Source organism: Agelaius phoeniceus, chromosome 1 (assembly GCF_051311805.1).
Source record: "Agelaius phoeniceus isolate bAgePho1 chromosome 1, bAgePho1.hap1, whole genome shotgun sequence".
Taxonomy (NCBI): Eukaryota; Metazoa; Chordata; class Aves; order Passeriformes; family Icteridae; genus Agelaius; species Agelaius phoeniceus.
The window spans coordinates 153899242-153918883 of NC_135265.1; the positions used below are offsets into that span (position 1 = coordinate 153899242).

The 19642-nt window shown below is 45.7% G+C and overlaps 1 protein-coding gene across 2 annotated transcripts in view; it reads right to left on the reverse strand.

Moving 5' to 3' along the window:
- ZC3H3 (zinc finger CCCH-type containing 3) overlaps positions 1-19642 on the reverse strand; it is a 127533-nt gene that overhangs the window by 64147 nt on the left and 43744 nt on the right. For both annotated transcript variants that reach the window (XM_054633846.2, XM_054633838.2), the window contains exon 4: positions 12836-12986. In XM_054633846.2, the coding sequence (XP_054489821.2) occupies positions 12836-12986 (151 nt within the window). The remainder of the gene's footprint in view (positions 1-12835; positions 12987-19642) is intronic.

Genomic DNA, 19642 nt, shown 5'->3' on the forward strand with positions numbered 1-19642 from the left:
ATCACCACTAATTTGGGGGGGCAGCATTAAAGGAAATTATCTGCAATCAAAACATAATTTCAGCTCGGAAAACTATTCCTGCTCACAGACAGGTGGCCACGGGATCTGTGCCAACTTCGGGAATCCCTCTGCTCTTTTTTTCCCACTTTCCCAGCTTCAACAGCTGTGACCTCTCAGACCTCCCCGTATCCTCCTGCAAATCCTCCTTCCAGGCCAGCCCAGAGGGCAGCAGGAGCTGCAGATGCTGCGGAGCCCGACTGGCACCTGGGGATGGATGGATGGATGGACCGGGAGCAGGGAAGCTGCCGGATGCAGATGGTCGGCTTTGCCAGTGCCAAGGGCGGTGGCAGATCCGGCCTCAGGCTGAAATCCACACAGAGGTGCCAGGATCCAGCCCGGGAAGAGCCAAGGAGAGGCTGGATGGTCCTGCATCATCCACACATTCCCTGATGGAATAAAACCAAGGTTTGGAAGGGAACACAACGGCTTCATCCCAAAGGAAGCTCCGTCAGACAGAGAATTTGGGTGTAGAAAGAGGAAATCTCAGTGCTCTGCTGGGGAGAGACCAGACCTGGTAGGAGGGATATTAGTTGGTATTAACGAGCTAATTCCAATTATTTCCAAGGCAGCAGAAGGAAATAAACACACAGGGACTGAGAAAACTGATTACATAATCCCAGAATAATTTGAGTTGGAAGGGACCTTAAAGATCATCTCATTCCAACCCCCTGCCACAGGCAGGGAACCTTCCAGTAGATCTTCCAAACATTATGTAGGTTTTGGATATGAATAAATAATTATTTATGATTTTTTTCACCATGTTTATTACAACAGACACAAACTCAACAGGAAATTTCATTAACTGAGCCCAAGGGTGAAATTTGACCCATGGGAGAAATGTACAAATTCCTTCCTTCCTTTCCTTCCCTCCATTGCATGAAGCCCTTTCCAGCTCCTGGAAAACGGATCCTGATGCCCAGTGAAGCTCTCAGAGATCTTATTTAGGATCCCTCTGCATTTGTCAATCCAGGAGTCTTCTCCAGATTTTTTAGAGTATTTTATACTTTTTATTTTTTGGGATGTTCCCATGCAGGACCAGGAGTTGGATTTGATGATCCTCCCAGTTCAGGATACTCCCTGATTTCTCCCACCAGGATGAAACAGATGGATCCATCCTTCGGCCTGAAAGAAACCTAAATGTTTACTTAGCCTGGACAGAATTAATCAGTGGAGAATGATGCTCCAGCACTTGCCAGGTGACCTTTTTTGCCCCCAAAAACCGGATTGCTCATTCCTGAGCTATGAGACCTGCCCGGGCACAGCCCGGAGCTCAGCCCAGATGCTGGCACCAGTTGGACGCAGCTCAGTGCAACAGCTCACGGAAAAGTTTAAAGGAATTTATCCCAATTTTATCAGGATAAGAAGTAATTCAGGGAATTTGTGCCTGGTGGAGCTGCCATTCAGCCATGCTCTGCATCCCTCTTCCTCCTTTTTTGGGTGCTTTTTCTTTTAAATCCCAACTTTCACACTGGAATTGGCACAGGAAAACATCGGGGTTCGATCTGCTGAAAGCTTGGAGAAGTTACGACCCTTTGTAGGGAAAACCATCTGGGAAAAGGGTGGAAAAAAAGCAGCTCTGCCATTACTAATCTCTTATTAGAGTAGATATTTAGGAATTAAATACATTCCTCACTCCCACAGCTGTCACTGTCAGGTGAAAAAACAGGGAGTGTGTAAATATACAGCAGTGGAAAATATATTCTGAATGGGATGCTGTTAGCAGGCATAATTAGCCTTAAAAAAAACACTTCCAAAGGGTCCAAACAACTTCAAAATTAGTTTTAAATACAGCATGTGGCCAATTTGGAAAACTTTATCCACAGGGAAATTTCATCTGGCCAAGCTACTCCATTGCTGTTGAAGCCTCGGTTAGAAAAGGTGAATAATATCCCATGAAATTTATCTTATTTAAAATTACAGCTGGTGTTTGGTAAATTTGGATAGAGAAAACGAAGAGCTGAACTTGGAACTTCATGGACCCATGAGAGATTTCATCCTGGAGTACCTGGGTAGGAATAAATGGATGCCCTGGGACAGAGGGAGCAGCACCAAGAGGGTTAAAGGATTTTAGAGAAAGGCTCCAAATCCCAACAGAACCACGCTCAGTCCCCGGGGGACCTTGAACAAGATGAATCCCAAGACTGGAAGGGGAAGGATCAATCCTCTGCTTCCTTCCTGGGGCATCTGCCCCAACTGCCCAAAGTCCATCCCAGACCCTGAGCAAAAATTCACATAAAATAGCATTACAGACATAATTAACTTTTTTTATGGAATTGTGGAATGCTTTGGGTGGGAAGGGACCTTCAACACCACCCAGTTCCAACCCCTGCCATGGGCAAGGACATCTTCCACTATCCCAGGTTGCTCCAAACCCAGTTCAATCTGGCCTTGGATACTTCCAGGGATCAGGCAGCCACAGCTTCTTTAGGAATTCCATCCCAGCCCCTCACCACACTCCCAGGGAAGAATTCCTTACCAATATCCCATCTATCGCGGCCCTCTGGCAGTGGGAAGCCATTCCCTGTGTCCTGTCCCTCCATCCCTTGTCCAAAGTCCCTCTCCAGCTCTCCTGGAGCCCTTCAGGCACTGGAGGGGGTTCTAAAGTCTCCCTGGAGCCTTCTCTTCCCCAGGTTGGACACACACAGGTCTCCCAGCCCGGCTCCAGAACACTCAGAGAGTTTTTGACTTTTTCCACCATAGGATGGGCAGGACCATCTCCAGTCTGGTGTCCCAGCACCTGGAGATGGTACCCAACATTGGAGAAGACCTCTTGAGTTACCTGAGCCAACATTTTTACCTCTCCCACCTGAATTCCTGCACCAGATGATCCCTCCCCAACCCAGAACTGCTGATCCACAGCTGCAAACTCCCAACTTTTAATCCCTCTAAAGCTCCTTGCTAAGGATGTTCTGCTTTTCTCTGACAGCTGCTGGACTCTGAGAACACAGAAAGGCCTCACGAAAGCAGAGGAAAAGAAATCCTGGCTAATGAAAACTGCTCCTGAGAAAATCCTCCTCGAGCCACCCCTCCAGGTGCTCTCAGCCTACTAGAAACACTAAGGAAAACATATTAACCCAAAATTCCATGGGATGGAATGGTGGGAGCAGCCAGGCAGGAAGAGTTGCCCAGAAGCTCATTGAGAAGTGGCACCACCGTGACCACCTCTGCTCTGTGACACAACAGAGGTGATGACCTCCAGCCTGGTTTTAGGCCCTGTGGGATCTCTTTCCACTTGGTTTGTCCAACCCTGGGGGCTGGGAATGCTTGTGGAGCACCCTGACGGAACTGGGACACAGTTCCTCATCCCAAACCACTCATGAGTCCCTGCACCACTCCAAACAAGCATTTCCTGGAATGCAGAGTCTCCTTTTTTTTATCTCATTTATCATCTCAGTTTATCTTTTTCCTAGGATCCTCTCGTTGCTAACTCCATCAGGGTTCCAGAATCTCCTTGTCCCTGACCCATAGCATCCCAAATGTAGTGGGGACCCTTCAGAGTAGATCTAGAGAGCCAACCGAGTGCTGAGGATCTGAAATTCACACTGCAAATCAAACACATTCTAACAAAACCACATCCCTTGCTTTGCTCCCGCCTGGCCTTGATAATCCAAAGTCCACCAGGAGCTGCTGAATATCTTCAGGAATGGTTTTATCTACCAGGAGTTGATTTGAACCTCCAAGACTGATCTGTGAAGCCCAACAACTGAAGATGTCTCACTCAGGAGACCAATTTTGAAACTCTGTCCTGACCCAGGTGAAAATCCTACTGAGGATGCCACCAATTCCAGTTGGGAATGGTGGCACCGTGCTCTCCAACAGTGATTTTGCACCATCAAAGTTGGTTTGGGATGGGGGGAAATGAGGCAGAAGAAAGACACTCCAATTATGTCATCCAAGTTATGGACTAGAGGACTTCCAGATGATTTCCACCCAACTTGGGCATCTTAGAAGGAATTTTTTCACAAAAAAAGAGTAAAATTGAAATGGACCGCCAGGGAGGTGGTGAAATGAACCATGCCTGGAGGTGTCCAAGGAACAGCTGGAGGTGTCACTCAGTGCTCTGGTCTGGGTAACAAGGTGGAGATCAGACTCAGGTTGGACTTGATGATCTTGGAGGTCTTTTCCAACCTAAACGATCCTAGGATTTTGTGATCTCATGCCAAAGGGTGCAGCAAATCCAGTATTTCACGCAGCAGGAAACCAGTGCCATGTTGGGGGCTCTCAATGGATTGAGCTGGAAAAGCTTTTCCAGATCATCAAATCCAACACAGCTCCAGCACGGGATGAAGCTGAAAGATTTGCCAGGAAGATCCAGTTTATGGAATGCTGTGCTTCCCAACAAGGATGCTCCAGGCTCCAGGGAAGAGCTGATCCAAGATCCACACAACACCCTGCCGAGTAAATAACCCCTCACTGTCCCCGGGATCGGATGTGGCAGTTTTCTTTTTAATGGAATCCATTCGAAACGCGACGACTCCATTAACCAAAATTAAAAAAGGAAAATCCCATTATTCCTAAGGATGTTCATGTGCATTTAGAGCTGGTCATTAACCCCTGAGTCCCGCTTTTATTTTGGTTTCATTACTTCCTCCGAAGTGGAGCTCGATTACTGCGGCTGACCCAGGAGGAGGGAAACGGGAGCGCTTCCCCCCAGCGCCAGCAGCCTGGAATTCATGGAAAAGCAGGAAAAATCCAACCTCCCAGCATAAGGTTGCCCAGGAACGGGGCAGGACTGGGGAGACTGGGAGGATGGGGGTGGTCAGGGGAGGAAGTAGGAGTGGTGGAGTCCCTGAATCCTGCTGGAAGCTGCATAACTTGGATTTGCTGCTGAGTTTGCCAGGTGGGAAAGCAACCGGCTGGGAGGGATGTTTGGGAGAAGGACAAGGGAAAAAAAGAGGGAAAGAAAGTGGAAGAAGGAAAAAAGAAAAGGGAGAAAAAAAAAAGAAATTAAGGAAAATACGAAAAATATTTAAAGGGGAGGCTGGAAAATAGAGAAAAAATGAAAATGAGAAAAGGGGAAATGGGAAAACAAGAAAGGGGAAAAGGGAAAAATGAGAAAAAGGGAAAATGAGAAAAGGAGAAAGAGAAAGGAAAAAAAAAGAAGAAAGGGGAAAAGGGAAAAAGGGGAGAGGAAAAAAGGAAAAAGAAGAAGAAAAAAAGGAAAAGAAAAAGAAAAACAAGAAGAAAAGGGGAAAACAAAAGGAAAGGAGGAGATAAAATAGGAAAAGAGAAAAAAGGAAAAAGAAAAAGTTAAAAGAGGGAAATAAAGGAAAAAAGGAAATGAAAAAACAGGGAGAAGGCAAACGAATAAGAAAAAGAAAAAAAAAGAAGAAAGAGGAAAAGAAAAAAGAGAAAAAGGAAAAAAGATAAAAAGGATGCAATTGGAAAAAGAGAAAAGGAAAGAAGAAAGAGGGAAAAGAAAAAAAATAAGGCAAAAAAGAAAAGAAAAAAGAAATAAAAAAGAAAAAATAAATAAAGCAAAGGAGAAAAAACAAGGAAAAGGGAAAAAAGGGAAAGGAAGGCAGGAGATAAAAGGAGTAAAGACAAAAGGGAAAAGGGAAAAAAGGAAAAAGGAGAAAAGGAAAGAGGGAAAAGGAAAAGAGAAAAAAGGGAAGAAGGTGAAAAAGGAAGAAGACAAAAAAAGGAAAAAGAAAAAAGATGAAAAGTAAAATGGGGGAAAATATAGAAAAAATGAAAAGAAAAGATAGCAAAGGCAAAACAATTTAAAAAGGAAAACAAGAAAAGGAAAACAAGAAAAGGAAAAGGGGGAAAGGAAGAAGAAAGAGAAAACAACAAGAAAAACGGAAAGAGGAAAAAGAGAAAAGAAAATAAAAATAGGGAAGAAGAAACAGAAAAAAGAAATAATAAATAAATAAAAAGCAAAGGAAGACAGAAGAGAGGAGTGACTTTTCCCCAGTTTCTGTCTCTTGGGAAGGAGGGGAGCACCAGTAGCAGGGAGGATTAATCCCCAGCTTTGCCCCAAAGAGGTGCCATTGTTTTTTAAAGCCTCTAAACCAGTCCAGAACAGAAACTGGATTATGCTGGGCCAGATGTCAGGGCTGCTCCGAAACAATCCGGGTTGTGCGTCTCATCCCAGCCTCATTAAAAGGATTAAAAGTATTTCCTATAGAAACAAAAAATATGGATTTCCAAATGGGAGTTACTGTTCCCTCCTGCCTGTAACGGCTCCAATCCCAGCAGATGAATTTCACTTTAATGAGATGTCATTTTGGAGAATGGTTTAACATCCCTTCAAAAAAAATCCGAGGCCTAAAACCTCGTCAAACCACGTCGGGATTATTAAAAGAAAATTTACCACACAGACAAAATAAAATCAAACAAAATAGGAGCCGCCAATTCGCAGAATCCATGACACGGCCGTTTTTAAATGTGATGGAAAAGGCTTTCCAAGTTATCTGCTTAACCACAGGCTTTCTGTTTACTTCTCACTTTCATGTCAAATGAATTTGGGAAGAAAAAAATTGACAGGAACTTTAAGGCCATTCGTCACATTCCGACTCCGTTCGCAGATTAACGCGGCAAAAGCCGGGAAGGCGGAGGGGGGATTTTATCATCTTGATAAAAGGAAATTAACTCCCGGTGTCCCAACCTCTGCCCTCTGCTCACGATTCCCTCACCTCTGTTCGGGAATATCCCAGAGCAATCAGCACCCAGAGGTAAAATCCTACTGGAGCATCATCCCAATTCAATAAACAACGTAAAAAGCTGTGCTTGAAATCCCCCAAAACTGGGAGACTGAACCACTTGCACTACTTAAAGCAGCATCTGGTTCAGAACATCTGTCCAGTTTGTGCTCCAAACTGGTTTTGGGAGGTTGGGATCCCACCTCTTGGACCCTAGAAAGTATAGGCTGGTGGAAAAAAGAAATGGATCAAGGAGAAAATACAGCATTTGCTGAGATCTTTAAAATGCCCATCCCTGTCTGCTCACAATATATGGGAACGTCGATTAAAGCCTCTCCCGTCGGAGCGCTCGGCAATTTTCTGCCGTGGAAGCCGACGTTAACAGTTTTCCCTGTTTTCTCTGCAACTTTTGAGATGACACCCCGGAAAATGTGGATTTGCTCCATCCACTGTGAATTACAGCCCCACACTCTGCTCTCTGTTCTGAGCTCCAGCTGCTGACCTTCCAGGATCGTGAACAAAGAATCCCGGAACAGTTTGGGTTGGAACAAGCATTAAAAACCATCAAGTTCCAGCCATGGACAGGGGACACCTTCCACTGTCCCAGGCTGCTCCAAGCCCCGTCCAACCTGACCCTGGAATACTTCCAGGGATGGGGGAGTTACAACTTTCCTGGGGAGCTTGTGCCAGGGTCTCACCACCACCCCAACCCAACAATTGTCGGGTTGCACAACGAGCAACCAACGTATCCCAAGCACTTCCCAACAGCTCCCAGAGGAGTCACAGATGTTGGGTGACCCCATCCTGTTTCCTGAATGGACTGACTTCTTAGGGACCCTCAGAGTGCAACCAAAAAGCTCAGAAGTGATGGATTTAGTCTGGTTTAACCCATTACTGTCCATCAGTGGGATTATGGTGGATGAGTCGGTGCAGACCTTGATTGCCCCAGTCTCCAACACAACAAGATGAAGATGGAAAGGATGAGAAAGCTTCCCTGGCATTCCCAAGGATACGTTCTCCTCCCCAAAAGAGAGGGGATATATTGAGTTTTAGCACTCATTTCATCCATGGCAAGTCAACCACACTGTTCTGTGGGAATGAGGCACAGGAACTGGAATGCATCCAATGGGAAACACATGACACTAATCCAAAACCAAGATTCCCATTCGCACTAGATTCCTGTGGATTTAGGGAGAAAGGGTTAATTACATACTAACAGCACACCAGGACTGGCACCTGGTGCCATCCCATTATCTCAAGACAGAGAAATCACTTCCACAGGGAGAAACTTGTAACAGCACTTAAGGAATGCCAGAAAAATGGAAAGGAAAATCAGGAAGGCTTCCCTGGGAATGGATGACAGGGCCTGCATGGAATGGATCATCCCATCCTATGGAAGTGTTCAAGGCCAGGCTGGATAGGGATTGGAAAAACCTGGTCTAGTGGAAGGCATCTCTGCCTATGGCAGGGGGGTTGGACCAGATGCTCTTCCAAGGTCCCTTCTAAGCCAAACCATTCCATGATTCTTTGAACTGGATCATGAGCTGGGTGTCTAAAAGATGTTGTCGGGGGAGCAAAAGGAAATTGGAAACCCAAAACCACCCACTGTGAAGGAAAGGAAAGAATGGGACAAGGAGGCTGGTGTTTCCAAGCGACATGGAACACAATATCCCAACCTCCTGCAGAGGACGACTGGAAGGGATGGTGGTTCCTCCTCCTGGATGCCCAGCTGTACCTCCCCTTTCCCAGGGAAGCGGTCATTGCACCACCAGTGTGGCTGAGCCCCATTTCAAAACCTGCATCATCCTCTTTTATCTTTCAGCTTGAATCCCTAAAGGCTTCAGATCTTTGAAACCTGAAGGAAAAATCCTTGTAATCACCGTATTACAGAATCATTTAGGCTGGAAAAGACCATCAAGTCCAAACTTTGACCAATCACCACCCTGTCAACCAGACCAGAGTGCTGAGTATCACATCCAGTCATTTCTTGAACACCCCCAGTGATGGTGACAACTGTTTCCATCTTAATCTGCTCAATGCGCTCCAGGCCACGAATAGAACAAAAGAGAAGAAAATAAAAGGAAAAAATAAAACTAAACTAAACTACATGAGCGAATCCTCCACTGACGAGCTCCTTTCTCCTGAGCTGGCATTTCTCTGACAAATGTTGGATTATCTTGTTCTTTACTTATTTATAGTGCTGGAGGGGTAGGATTCTCCCTCAAGAGGCGTTGCAAAGTTTTCAGGAAGAAATATCAGAGTTTCCCCAGCAGTGCCAGACACAACTCATTATTTGCAGACAGGTGACTTTTGTTTTCCACACTTGCAGCAGGATTTGAGAAGAAAACTCTTCAAAGTGGGTCAGTGTTTCATTCCCCCACTGGGGGTCTATAAACTCAACTCAAAGGGCTCTCTGCTCCCAAAAATGTCTTAAAAGGGGCTCTGGCTCTCCAGAGGGAGAACTGGAGTCTCCTGAAGGAGTTTATAGAATCCTAGAATATTCTGAGTTGGAAGGGACACACACAAGGATCATCTAATCCAACTCCTGGTCCTGCACAGGACACCTCAAAAATCCCACCCTGTGCCTGAGAGTGTTGTCCAAATGCTCCTTGAGCTCTAAAAGCTTTGTGACCTCTTCCCTGGGGATCCAGCTTCTCTGGGAAACCTGTGCAAGGGCCCCGCCACTCTCGCAGGGAAGAATTTCTTCCTAATATCCAGTCTAACACTACTTACTTTCAGTGAGAAGCCATTCCCCCTTCTCCAGTCACTCCTTACAAAAATTCCCTCTCCATCTTTCCTGTCAGCCCCTTCAGGCACTGGAAGGTTGCACTGAGGTCACCCTGAAGCTTCTCTTCTCCAGGCTGAACAATCTCAATCCTCTCAGACTTTCCTTGTAGGAAAGGTGGTCCATCCCTCTGAGCACCAACCCCAGAAGTCTTCTGCTGCCTCTGTGCAAGGTTTATAACATGTGAACATCCCATTTTTTTGGTAGCCACATCCACATGGACCATGGAAAGATGTTGGAAGCAGGAGAAGCATCACTCTCCAATCTCAGCACAGCATTTCATCCATCCCAACTCCTCCATGGCAAATCCCTCATCCCTTTCCAGGCAGAGGGAGGCTGTGAGGAGAGAGGACATCTCCCTCCAGGATTTTTAAGAGATGATCAACCTCAATGTCACCAGGAGCAACCAAAATTTAAAGCCAGCAAATCACAGCCCTTGTGAGCTGCGCTCCCAGCAAAGCTGCGGGAGATAAGGGGGAGGAGTGAAAAGGAGAATCAATAAATCTTAACCTCATTCACAATGATCTGGAGCTCTTATTAAGTAAATTAATTTAAGTTAATTTAACTCGATCATGACTCCCGATCACAGTGATTTAGTGAGGGGGAAATTGCATTAGGAAAGGCCACACTCACCAGATAGAAGAACGGAAGAAAATTAGATCCACTTAGCAATGTGAATTAATATGGAAATAGCAGGTGTAAATTTCACCTTATCAAGAGAGTGAAAATTATCTTCATAAATTTGGAGAAATAGGCCCCGAGTTGCTTATAAATCTATTTAAAACAAAAATATTACAAAAAGTGGAGTAAAATTAATTTAAAATATACTCCCACCTATCGCCTCAAAGAAAAGTCAGCAGCAAGGCCCAGTTTTATGCAACCCAGCAAAAAGGGGAGGATGGAATTCATTCCCAAGGGACTGACATCAGGTACCTCCAGCAACTCTCCCTGTCACTCATTTCTCCTGAAATGAGCCACATCCCTCTGCATCTTAGTCTGGTGATTTGAGGATTTACTGGCAAAAAGGGTGACATCCTGGATGTCCCAGCAAAATAAAACCCTGGCACATTACTTCCAGATACCCAAAAAACTGGACTTCATGGAAGTAATTGCTCCTTGGTGCTAGCTGGGAACCAGTTTGGGAGTAGGACTGGAGGGCAGCACCACCAGTTGACATCCCACTGCTGGCTTAAGGGGATGAGGATATTAAAAATATCAAATTATTGTAAAAACATTGCAGTTATTACAATGAAAACCAGAAATATTAAAAATTATTGACTACTCAGTATGAAAAATAAAACTGAGGTGACTAAAGGGGTGTGCCACAGTTGTCAGAGCTTCTCCTTGTTTTGGGAAGAGCAAAGAAAATCAGCAAAAAAGCAGATCCTGGTGTCTTGCTTGTGACAGATCCAAAATAAGAACGATGAAGCAAAAAATCCCATAAAAATTCTAGGAGAAGCATTTGCCATGTGCTTTCTCCAGACAGGCCAGATGATTGATCACCCCCAACAAAGGTAATTGGGAGATGGAGATTTATGGCTTCTTTAAAACATAATTGTTTTAATTTGCTGATGGCATTTTATCAAGATTTGTCTGAAGCAGCTGTAAGATCTAAACTACACCAATTTAATGAAGTCGGAGATTAACACAGAGAAAATGATCCTACAAGTGGGAGCTCTCAGCCAATCACAGCAGAACGAGGTCATTCCGTGGAAAATCACTACTGGGTTGAGCAAGAGCCACCACACAGATCCCAGACGCGCCTGCTCTGAATTCCATGCCCAAAGCTAATCCCTGCCTTGATTCTAAGCATGGATCCTCCATCCATCAAACATCCAGATCTGGAGTAACAAGGTGTGAGGGAAGAGGCTGAGCCCAACAGCTGGAGGATGAGCTGTTTTCTGTTAATTAAGGCTGAAAGTCACAGAACCATTTGAGTTGGAAGGAACCTTCTGCCATGGGCAGGGACACTTTCTACCATCCCAGGTTGCTCCAAGCCCCATCCAACCTGGCCCTGGACAGTTCCAGGGTGGTAAGGCCCTAGCACAGGTTTCCCAGAGAAGCTGTGGAGCAGGCAAAAAGTACATGGTTTGTTTCTGGACAGGGAAATGCAAGAATTTGATCCCAAGGATGTGCAAATGGAGGTGGTAACCCAGAACAAAACCTGTGGATCTCAGGGATGATGCCCAGGTGGGAAAATATCACAGGCAAAAGCAGAATGTGAAGACAAAGGAGGAGGTGGCGTAGGTAAGGTTGACCATGAGCCCAAAAGGATCCCAGTTTCCATACTGGAAGAGTGGAATGGTTTCATACTTTGAGACCAGTAGAACACAGGAGAGGAGGAGTTTCTCAACCAAGAGCTTGGAAAATACACAAAATAATTGACCCAACCTTATTTACCAATCACTCTCTTCATCCCATACTTTGCTTCATCGCCCTGAACTCTTCCAAAACCAACCGTCCCTTCAGATACCAATTTGGGAATCCCAAAATTCACTTTTAAAGGGAAATATCAGGCAAAATCAGGCTTTAAAAACAATCACCACCATTTTTGTCCCTCCACAGCTCTACCATAAAAGCCACCAATCCTCAGGGCATTGCTGGGGAATGACTTTTGGAGGAATCCACCTGGAGTAGGGAGAACAAAGTCGGAGAAGAGCAGAACAGACTCTCTTTGCCCAAAATACTGCCCATGACTCCTGACATTCCAGTGGGAGGACAAGCTATTCCTGACCTAAAAATAGCCAAAATCTGTATTTTCACCAAACCCATTGCTTCTAAATGCACCTTGTTCTAAAGAATCGATTATTTTAACAACCTTTCTGCTTTAAGCTCCAGGTCTTTTCTTGGTCTCTGAGACACTCCCTGGAAACATCTCCACTTCTAAGGATTTAGGAATATTCCAACTCAAGGTTATGGCACCTTCAGTGCCTTCTCTAGGCAGTGACAAAATATTTCTGGATGTTTCACCCATCCAGATAGTTGGGAATAAATGAGTTTGGGACAGCACCTATATCCTAGTGGAAGTTTGGAGCATTCAGCATGCTCCCCTTCATCACCAACATCCACACGTTTATTCATCCTCTTTTCAGCTTATTTAACTGCTCCATGGAAACAATTAATTCCAAGAGGGAATACATAGGAAGCCAAAGGCGTAAGCTGCTGGCACCAGCTCAGGATAACACAATTCCTAATATGATTTTACACTTTAAGTCAATAAACTCAGAGTAGGCCAAACAAAGAGAAATTAAACAGTGAAGATGCGACAGGAAAAACACTGAGCCAACATGGGAGTTCCCATGGCTCCCACATGCCAAGCAGCTCATTCCAGGGATGGCAGAATTACCTGGATGTAATGGGACGCCTGGTTTTCCAGGTGGGAATGGGGCTGGTGAAGGATGATAAGGCTGGAGGCACCATGTTCTTCTTCACGATCCTGTAGCGCGTCTTTATCACCTTGTTGGCTGGGGGGCTCCTTACATCGTGGAAGTTGGATCCTAGGAGAAAAAACATGGAAAAACAGGCTTGAAATTCAGGTGTGGATGGGCACAGTGGGGATCTCACCGACATTCTGACAGAATCATGGAATTTTTAAGGTTGGAAAAGACATTTAAGATCATCAAGTTCAATGGCCATTGGTCCCACATCCAACTTAAGTCCTATATCCAACATTTTAGCCCCTGAAAAAAGGGGTGAAGTTTCAGGAATGGGTCCAGTATAGCTGATGGTAACAGAAAGGTATTGATGTGCTTGGAACTGGCTTCACCAGCCCATCAGCAAAACACTACCACAGGAATCATGGATTCACCAACAACACCTTGATCCCAACATCCACACTGGAAATAAATGTATGACTTTAATCCTTGGCGTTTTCATAATACTTTTAATCCCAAGAAGTGTTGAAGTCCAGGTTGGACAAGACTTGGAGCAACCTGGGATAATGAAAAATCCCTTCCATGGACGGGAAGCGGATTAGCTTTAAGCTCCCTTCCAACCCTACCCATTCCTGGATTCTCCATGTTGCAGGATGATCTACATCCCGGGTTATTCTGCAGAATGTTTCGTGCAATTAACAGTTCTATGTTTGACTGTGGTTTTCCTCCATGAGCCTTTTTTTTTTTTTTCCCAAGCTTTCAGGAATGCACCTAATTGCCCGACTTTTATAACATACAGCTGTAACTGCCCAGATAATTAAAGCTGACACTCCATGCTGAGCCTCGGTCTCTGGGTTTTATAACTGATTTAAAGGGCTGGCTGTTTTTCTTGGAGATCCTCTCATTAAAATTATGGAGAGGTTGGGAGGGGAAAAGTGGGAGCATTATTTTCACTGAAAACGTTCCACCCATCCCCATGTTTGTCTCTATGACAGGAGGAAAAATAAGGTGGATTACCAGGTAAACTAGGAAAAATAATGAAATACATTTTAGATCTGACACCATTTCCTAGAAAGGAGAGAACAGCTCCCCCATTGCCCTGCAACAGTGGCAACATCAATTCACAGCTTTACAGTTTCATACAGGGAATATTTTCCTTCTCGAGCATTCCCAACAAGTTGATGACTTGTGTTGGCTTTGGGAGGGATCAGGCAACACAAATTTCCATTCAGAAATTCAGAAAAAAAAGTTATAACCTCTGGTGGTGGAAAAAGGCAAAAACCAGGCTCTGCCATGACAGAAAAATCACTGGAATTTTTTGTGGTAAAGATGATGCTTGCAACATTCCGCAATCTGAACCCATGGGATAAATCATGGAACTAAAGGATCTTCCAAGTTCTCTTCCAGTAGAAACCATCTGATGTTTCAATGACTTAGAGGAATTGCAGCCACTTTAGAGGTGAGGCACTTCAGAGGTCACTTTAGAGGTGAGGCAAGAAAGGAGAGAGGAAAGAACATGGAAAGCAAATGGGATCTCACTGCTCTTTTCCTATCTCAGGATTTTTTTGGTAGCAGATCAAATTCTTCAGCGCAGTGACCAAACCTCTGCGTGGGCTTTTAAAGCCTTTGCAGAGTTGAAGCTCCAATTACAATTAAAATTGCTCCCAAGTACCAGCAAACTTGGAGTTTTTTCCTTCAGGGAACTGCATTTAGGACAGGAAAATGGGAACAACAAAACAACAGAGGTGCTAACTCCTGCAGGGACCAACACCACACACATGATGAAACCCCAGCTATGGTAATGGTGGGACTGACCTGAAATCATGGACTCATGGAATGCTTTGGGTTGGAAAAGACCTTAAAGACCATCCAGTTCAACCCCCTGCCATGGGCAAGGACATCTTTTACTACCCCAGACTGCTCCAAATCCTTTCCAACCTGATCTTGGACACATCCAGGGATGGAGCAGCCACAGCTTCTCCGGGTAATGTCTGCCAGGGCCTCACCACACTTGCAGGGAAGAATTTCTCCCTAGTATCCCACCTAAATCTACCTTCTGTCACTTTTGTCACCCAGAACATGTGGACACACCCAACCTCGCACGGATACTGCACCAACCACGTACCCAAATCACTTCCACCCCACTGGGGAAGGGATGAGAGCCACAATCCTACATCCTCCCCAGCCAGCAACAGCACAAGTTGCCCCTTTCCCTCCTCCACTCCAACCTCACAAAATAACTAAGCTGGGAATTTGCTGAATACATAATTAACATCTTTTTGCCCCCCACACAAGCTTGAGCTGCCACCAATCAACCCAGAATTGCATCAAACTCCTGCCTGACAAGAAAGAGAGATCCCAAATTATTGCAGGCATCCCCCTCCTCCTCCTCCTTCCCCAAAACAGGCTGGCACCTGGTAAACTCTATTCCCAGAGGTAATTGGATGGTGTATTCATTCCGAAGCTGCTCCTTGGAAAGTGCCTGATGCGCGACTCCAGCATTAACCACCTCCTCAAAGAGCCTCTCCGAAGAGCTCCGTTTTCTATTATTACTTGCTAGCTGAGGGGTTTTGTGTAGATAATCATGTTATTTAGACAGGATGTTGGTTTAATTCCCTTCATTACAGGCTCCCAGGGTTGTAATTTTTTCCTCTCCGCGTGATGTATTCCCCGTGGCACATTTCACTCAAATCAAACACTTCACGCTTTTATTACAAACAATACCCCAGCGTCCCCCGTTATCAGCCCGGCGCACACATCCCCACTCCTCGCCGCGATCCAGAGGTCACTTCTAATGACTAATCGATCTCATTAGCTTTCCTAATTAAAAACTTTACTACCGCCATGGAAGACAAACTACAAAAAAACTGCTTGCATCATATTCGAATGGGATATGAGCATCATTTATCAGCCAGGGCCGCGCGCTGCTGAGCTCGGGGCTTTCTGCAGAGCCGCGAATCCCGCGGGCGCTACTCGCGCCTCCTGTTCCCAGGGAAAAGAAAAAAAAATCCTGGTGTAAACTCTAAATGTAGAATTGTTAAGGTTGGAAAAGACCTCTAAGGTCATCAACCCAGTGCTGCCAAGGCCACCCCTAAACCATGTCCCCAAGTGCCACATCCACACAGGCTTTTAAACCCCTCAAGGAATGATGATTCCACCACTTCCCTGGGCAGCTCAAGCAATCCCTTCAGTGAAGAAATTTTTCCTCGTATCCAAACAAAACTTCCCCAGGTACAACTTAAAGCTGTTTCCTCTTGTCCGATGCTGACCTTGAGATGGGGAATTTGTTGCCAAATTATCTCACCAGGGTGCTTCATGCGGGTAGGATCCAGAAGCCACCACACACGCATCCCTTAGGAAAGGGGATGGATGCAAGGGTCCTTATTTCTTCTCTTATTTTCCTGAGAGAAGTACCAGGAATTGGCCCCCTGGGGAAGTTGAAGCAGGGAGGGCACAAAAAGAGTTCGCTCCTGGAATATTTCACCTGGAGAAGAGTCTGGAGAAACCTGCTTTTAAAAGAGGCTTAAAAGAAAGGTGAGAAATTACTTTGGACAAGGTCCTGGAGTGACAGGACAAGGGGGAATGGCTTCCCACTGCCAGAGGGTAGGGTTAGATGGAATATTGGAAGGAAGTCTTCTATGTGAGGGTGGGGAGCCCTGGTACAGGTTGCCCAGAGAAGTTGTGCTTGCCCCATCCATGGATTGGATGGGGCTTGGAGCAACCTGGTCTAGTGAAACATGTCCCAAAAAGCCGTGTTGATGTGGCACTCGGGGACAGAATTTAGTGGTGGCCTTGGAAGTGCTGAATTAACATTTGGACTTCATGATCTCAGAGCTCTTTTCCTTAATGACTATTCCATGATTATGTGATTCTAAATCCATGAGGCAAGAGGAAGATGATGCTGCTCAGGATGGATCAGGGAAACGACAATAATGGCAAAGTAAATCCTGTTCAGACACTGATGGGAAAAAGGAAGTTAAATAAGCAAGGGGAACTTCAGGAGCGGACATTCCCAAATCCAAGAGATTACTGCTGCTTTAGGAACAGGATATGGGATAGAAAAGCTTCCTGTATGGGGGCAGGCATGGGGAAAAGAATTAAATTAAGTCATAACCTGGGCACCACAAGGTCACCCATTGTCAATCCTTTGCCACCAGGACCCCTCCCGTGTGTCTCCATCGGGGCTCAGCGCCGAGCTGTGCCATTAATCCCGATCGGAGGCGAGATGGGAAGCAGTGAGTGACAGGTACATTGATCTTCCAGCACTTGGAAGCGAGACGGGAGCAGGGACGAATGCAAATTGGGGAGCAGAAGCTGAACCTTGGATTCACAGCCAGGATTGTCCCCAGTGCCAGGGAAAACCTCAGAGATCAAAGGGATGAAGCAGAACTATCCCAAGGAAAAAAGCGAAGCAGAACCACCCCAAGGAAAAAAGCAAAGCAGAGACCAAAAAACTCTGATAAAACCAAACTGCTCTTTCCAAACAGGCACGAGGGAAAAAATTAAAAGGGTTAAGGACTATTAGGACATGAGTGAAGGAGCCACCGGCATGTCCCAGCTCCTGACAGGGGGTAAAAAACTCCCACTTGGAACCCAAAGCATCTCCAAAAAGAATTGAAAATCTCTGCCAAAGGATTTTCTGGAAGCAGACCCTTTCTGACATGAAGATGAATCCCTTGCCATGGGATTTGCTCCAGGTCAGGAAGGGAAGATTCAGGAAAACATACTGTTACCCTCAAATCCCAGAAGGAAGAGGACACTCAACCAGATATCCCAGGCTACAGCAGGACCATCATGCACATCCACTGATGCTCTGGGATGGTATGGGATCAAACTTCCCTCTTTTCCATGGGAAAAGGCAACCCTGACTAAAAACAATTTGCTGGCTTCTATTATGTGGATTTTGGGATCACCAACGTCAAGGCATGGAATGAGGTCCTCACATCTGATCCTTGTAAAATCCCTGCAAGACCACTTCCTAATGGATTTGATCCTTCCGCACTGTCTCCCACCTCGTGGATGAAGGGAAGGTGGTGTAGGAGCTTTTCAGGATTTTAGTAAGAAGGTCCAAGGGCAAATTTGGGGGCAGCAGAGGAGTTTGCAGCCAGGAGAAACCTTGACAGCAAAAGCACCATGGGAAGCTCTGATGGCCAGGATGGATCAGCCTCACTCCTGCTGCTACAGCAGATTACAGGGATTGGGAATCCCAATCACTGCCCTTCCCATCAGCCGAGAGCCAGGATGCTCCAAGCCCCATCCAACCTGGCCTTGGACACTTCCAGGGATGGAGCAGCCATAGCTTCTCTAGGAATTCCATTCCAGGGCATCCCCACTTTCCCAGTGAAGAATTCCCTCCCAATATCCCATCTGTCCCTGCCCTCTGGCAGTGGGAAGCCATTCCCTCTTGTCCTGTCACTCCATTTGCTTGTCCAAAGTCACTCTCTGGCTCTCTTGGAGCCCCTTCAGGCACTGGAAGGGGCTCAAAGGTCTCCCTGAATCCTCCTCTTCTCCAGTCTCAGATTTCAGCTCATCATTGGGTGCAGAGGTGGGAATACACCCAAACCTCCTGGGGATTATCCCCAACACCACTTGCTTCTCTGGATGAGAAAAACTGTAGATGGGAAGGGAAGAGCAATGGAGGGAAAAACTGAGAAAGATGGAGAGAAAAAAACAAGGACTAAAACAAGAATCATGGAATGGTTTGGGTTGGAAGGGGCCTTTAACACCATCAAGTTCCAACCTTCTGCCATGGGCAGGGACAGCTTCCACTAGACTAGGTTGCTCCAAGCAAATGGAAAAGACCTTCAACAGGGATAAACCCATGGAAAACCTGAATAAAGTTCCACTACAGCTCCTCCAGCCAAAAGTAAATGGTTCTGGTGTTTCCCATCCCATCACACCTCGATGGCATCACCCCTGAGCCACGTGGCTCTGACACCTTTTGTCCTGGCTGCCAACTTGGCCAAGTCCCTGGAGTCAACAAAAGCTTTGGGATTACTGTAATGCTGTTAGGAATTCAGTGTGAAAGCAGACACCAGTATTAGGGATGATTATCCCGGAGCAGGTTCAATATGTTCCCACAGAATGGCACAGCAAGAGGTTAATTATGTTGCGACTGGAATCAGCTTCCAAAAGGACCATCCTTGGGTTTAAGAGGGGAATTTAATTTTCACACTCATTCAGTTCCGAGCTCTTTCAAGAGCGACGGCTCTTTATGCCAGCGTGTAAACGATGCTTTATGATCACGAACTGCTGCTTAATAGGAAATAAATCCAATTGATCCAAACTGCTTTACCTGGGACCCAGAGCATGACAGCTGCTCTGGTTGTCACATTTTGAGAGGATGGGAGAAGGGCAGGATTTGGAGTTGGAATATTTTAGAGAGCTCCAAACTCATTGGAAAATTTGCTTAGCATGGCAGCTGCTTTCAGCTGGGAATATTTGGGAAATTAATACCAAATCTGCTTGGCTAATTCCGTTATTTCAACTGGACCACAGGAAAAGAGGAAGTTCATGGAATCCACCAGGAGCGAGGCTGCGTTGGGCACTGGCACTTGGAGATGAACTGTAAAGAAACACTCATTTTATCAGGCAAAGTATTAAATTCATGGAATTGTTTGGCTTGGAAGGGGCCTTTAAGACCACCTTATTCCAAAACCCTTGCCACGGGCAGGGACACCTGTCACTAGAACAGATTGCTCCAAGCCCTCTCCAACCTGGCCTTGGACACTTCCAGGTGTGAGGATTCACAACCTCTCTGGGCAAATCCACATATCCTG